The sequence below is a fragment of the Drosophila busckii genome, chromosome 3L (assembly GCF_011750605.1).
Source record: "Drosophila busckii strain San Diego stock center, stock number 13000-0081.31 chromosome 3L, ASM1175060v1, whole genome shotgun sequence".
Lineage (NCBI taxonomy): Eukaryota > Metazoa > Arthropoda > Insecta > Diptera > Drosophilidae > Drosophila > Drosophila busckii.
The window spans coordinates 18,490,026-18,492,012 of record NC_046606.1 but is presented as its reverse complement, the minus strand read 5'-3'; the positions used below and the strand labels follow the sequence as shown (position 1 = coordinate 18,492,012).

The 1,987-nt window shown below is 44.2% G+C and overlaps 1 protein-coding gene across 1 annotated transcript; it reads right to left on the bottom strand.

Annotated features, from left to right (window-relative positions):
• Positions 1 to 670: 670 nt before the first annotated feature.
• LOC108599282 (polyserase-2-like) lies at positions 671 to 1,686 on the bottom strand. Its single transcript, XM_017986080.2, has 2 exons — positions 1,422 to 1,686; positions 671 to 1,345 (listed from the first exon to the last, which is right to left on the bottom strand). The coding sequence occupies exons 1-2, from the start codon at positions 1,658 to 1,660 to the stop codon at positions 778 to 780; spliced, it is 807 nt and encodes a 268-aa protein (XP_017841569.1). The 5' UTR covers positions 1,661 to 1,686; the 3' UTR covers positions 671 to 777.
• Between the last annotated feature and the right edge of the window lie 301 nt (positions 1,687 to 1,987).

Here is a 1,987-nt window from a genome sequence, read left to right as displayed (position 1 = left end):
AATTTAAGTACAACTTACTATTAATAGCGGGAATTATCACTTCCTGTCGTAGGAGTTTATTAATTGATAGTGCAACGCAAATATTCGAATTTTCTTTTCAATTTTTGCTTACTTTTTTTTTTACTTATTTTATTCTTTCTTAAATTCTAAGTTATTTTATTCTTTCCAACACTATACTTCATACACTAATATGCGTCTTCAGGCAGTGCTGCCAACTGTGACACAAATCACGCAGAAGAGTTAAAAAAACGACAAACTCATTATGATGTTCAAAATTAAGATTTCGATCAAAAAAAAAGGTCATACATCTACCGAAATCGACCAAAAAAAAACCGTAAGAACTACCAAAAAAAAAAAAAAACATCTAAATTTCATTTCACAAAAATTTCAAATTGCATAAAAAACTACAAATCTCTGGATAGACGCTGTTTGCAACTTTTTCCACATAAAGATCTTAACAAATTGACAAATCTGCAGCGCTGTCCTCAGGCCTGTCGACTATAAGAAAGTTCCGATTTGTAAATATGGCCCAGCTGTTTTAAAATAAAATGTTCAAAGTAATAATTGCGCATTGTGTATTGCACTGCGAAAATTACAAATTACAATCATAACATAATTTACAATTAATCATTGATAAACCGAAAATTAATATACTTAAGCCTAGCTTACTAGGTGACTAAAGAACCCCAAATTTTCCCTGAGCATGGTTAAGTTAATGAGCATATTGCAGAAAATGATATATTTATATTTAAATGGCCAACAGACACATCGTAGTTACTAGCGGCAGCAGCTGTTAAAGGTTGCTCTTATCCAGAAGCGGTGCGCGTAGATTGAGTAAAAAAGCGAAGTATAACGATGATCGCAGAGTACAGTACGGTGAACAATGCCGGCTAGCTTGTTGCCGCAGAAGAGAGGTGCGGCCAAACTGTCCCCAGACACATCCAGCGGCTCCTCAGGCACCACCTGCGCGCAGAACACTCCACGCCGAAACCCTTGCGGATTCAAATCCTCGCAGGCCCTCGCCGACAGCAAGCGAAACGGCAGCGGCGTCAACTGTTGCTTTTGCCACTGCTCTCGCGGCTTTCCCCAAGCCAACAGAAAGCAATGAGCCGAGTGCACATAGGCAGGATGCGTGGGCAGCGGCGCTATGGCCAGCGCTTGGGTAACATTTGGTTCTACCATGTGCAGATCCTGCAGACGCAGCAGCGCCATGTCATGTCTAGAGTAGGTGTGTATGGACTGCACGTGCAGGATGCGTGTGTCCTGCGTGGGCCGCTGGCGATTGGGTGCGCCGGCAATGATCAGCAGCTCATGCGGCAGCAAGAGCTGGCGACTGCGAGTGTGACTAGGTGTACAATATATATAAAAAAAACCTAGGGTCTAGTTATATTTATCGAGTCTTACGTTATACATATGCTTACTTCTTGTTGGCGAGCAGGCAGAGCGTGGAGGTGAGCACAAAGATGGGCGCCACAATGGTCCCCACACAGCGATGGTTGCCGCCAAAGTAGTACGAGCTGGGCAACTTGGTTTGTATGGAGACCACAAAGCGCGCATAGGGATTCTGACTGTCACCGGACTCCGGCTCCTGCTGAGCCACATAAAAGGCAGACACACCAGCGGCAAGCAGCGCGAAGCTGAGCAGCAGTTGCAGTTGCATGTTGCTGCAATTTTAATATTATTATTTTTTGCAACTTTACTGTCTGCTGTTACTTTATTTTTCTTTATTTTTTGATGAGTGCTGGCAAGCCTGCTTGATTCGACGCTGACAAACGAGGTAAGCGTTTGTCTGGCTTGCCGCCTGACGAAATGTCAACAAAAGCAACAAGTCTATCGTGGCTCCTCGACTGCTTGGCAGACTGACTAGCTGACTGGCTGACACCCACATGGCTGGGCAATAAGCACACAATTTGCATAAGCTGCTCGGAGTGAGCAAGACGTGCAACAAGTAAGCAGCAGACCGTGCGGGTGTGTGTGCGTCTGCGGC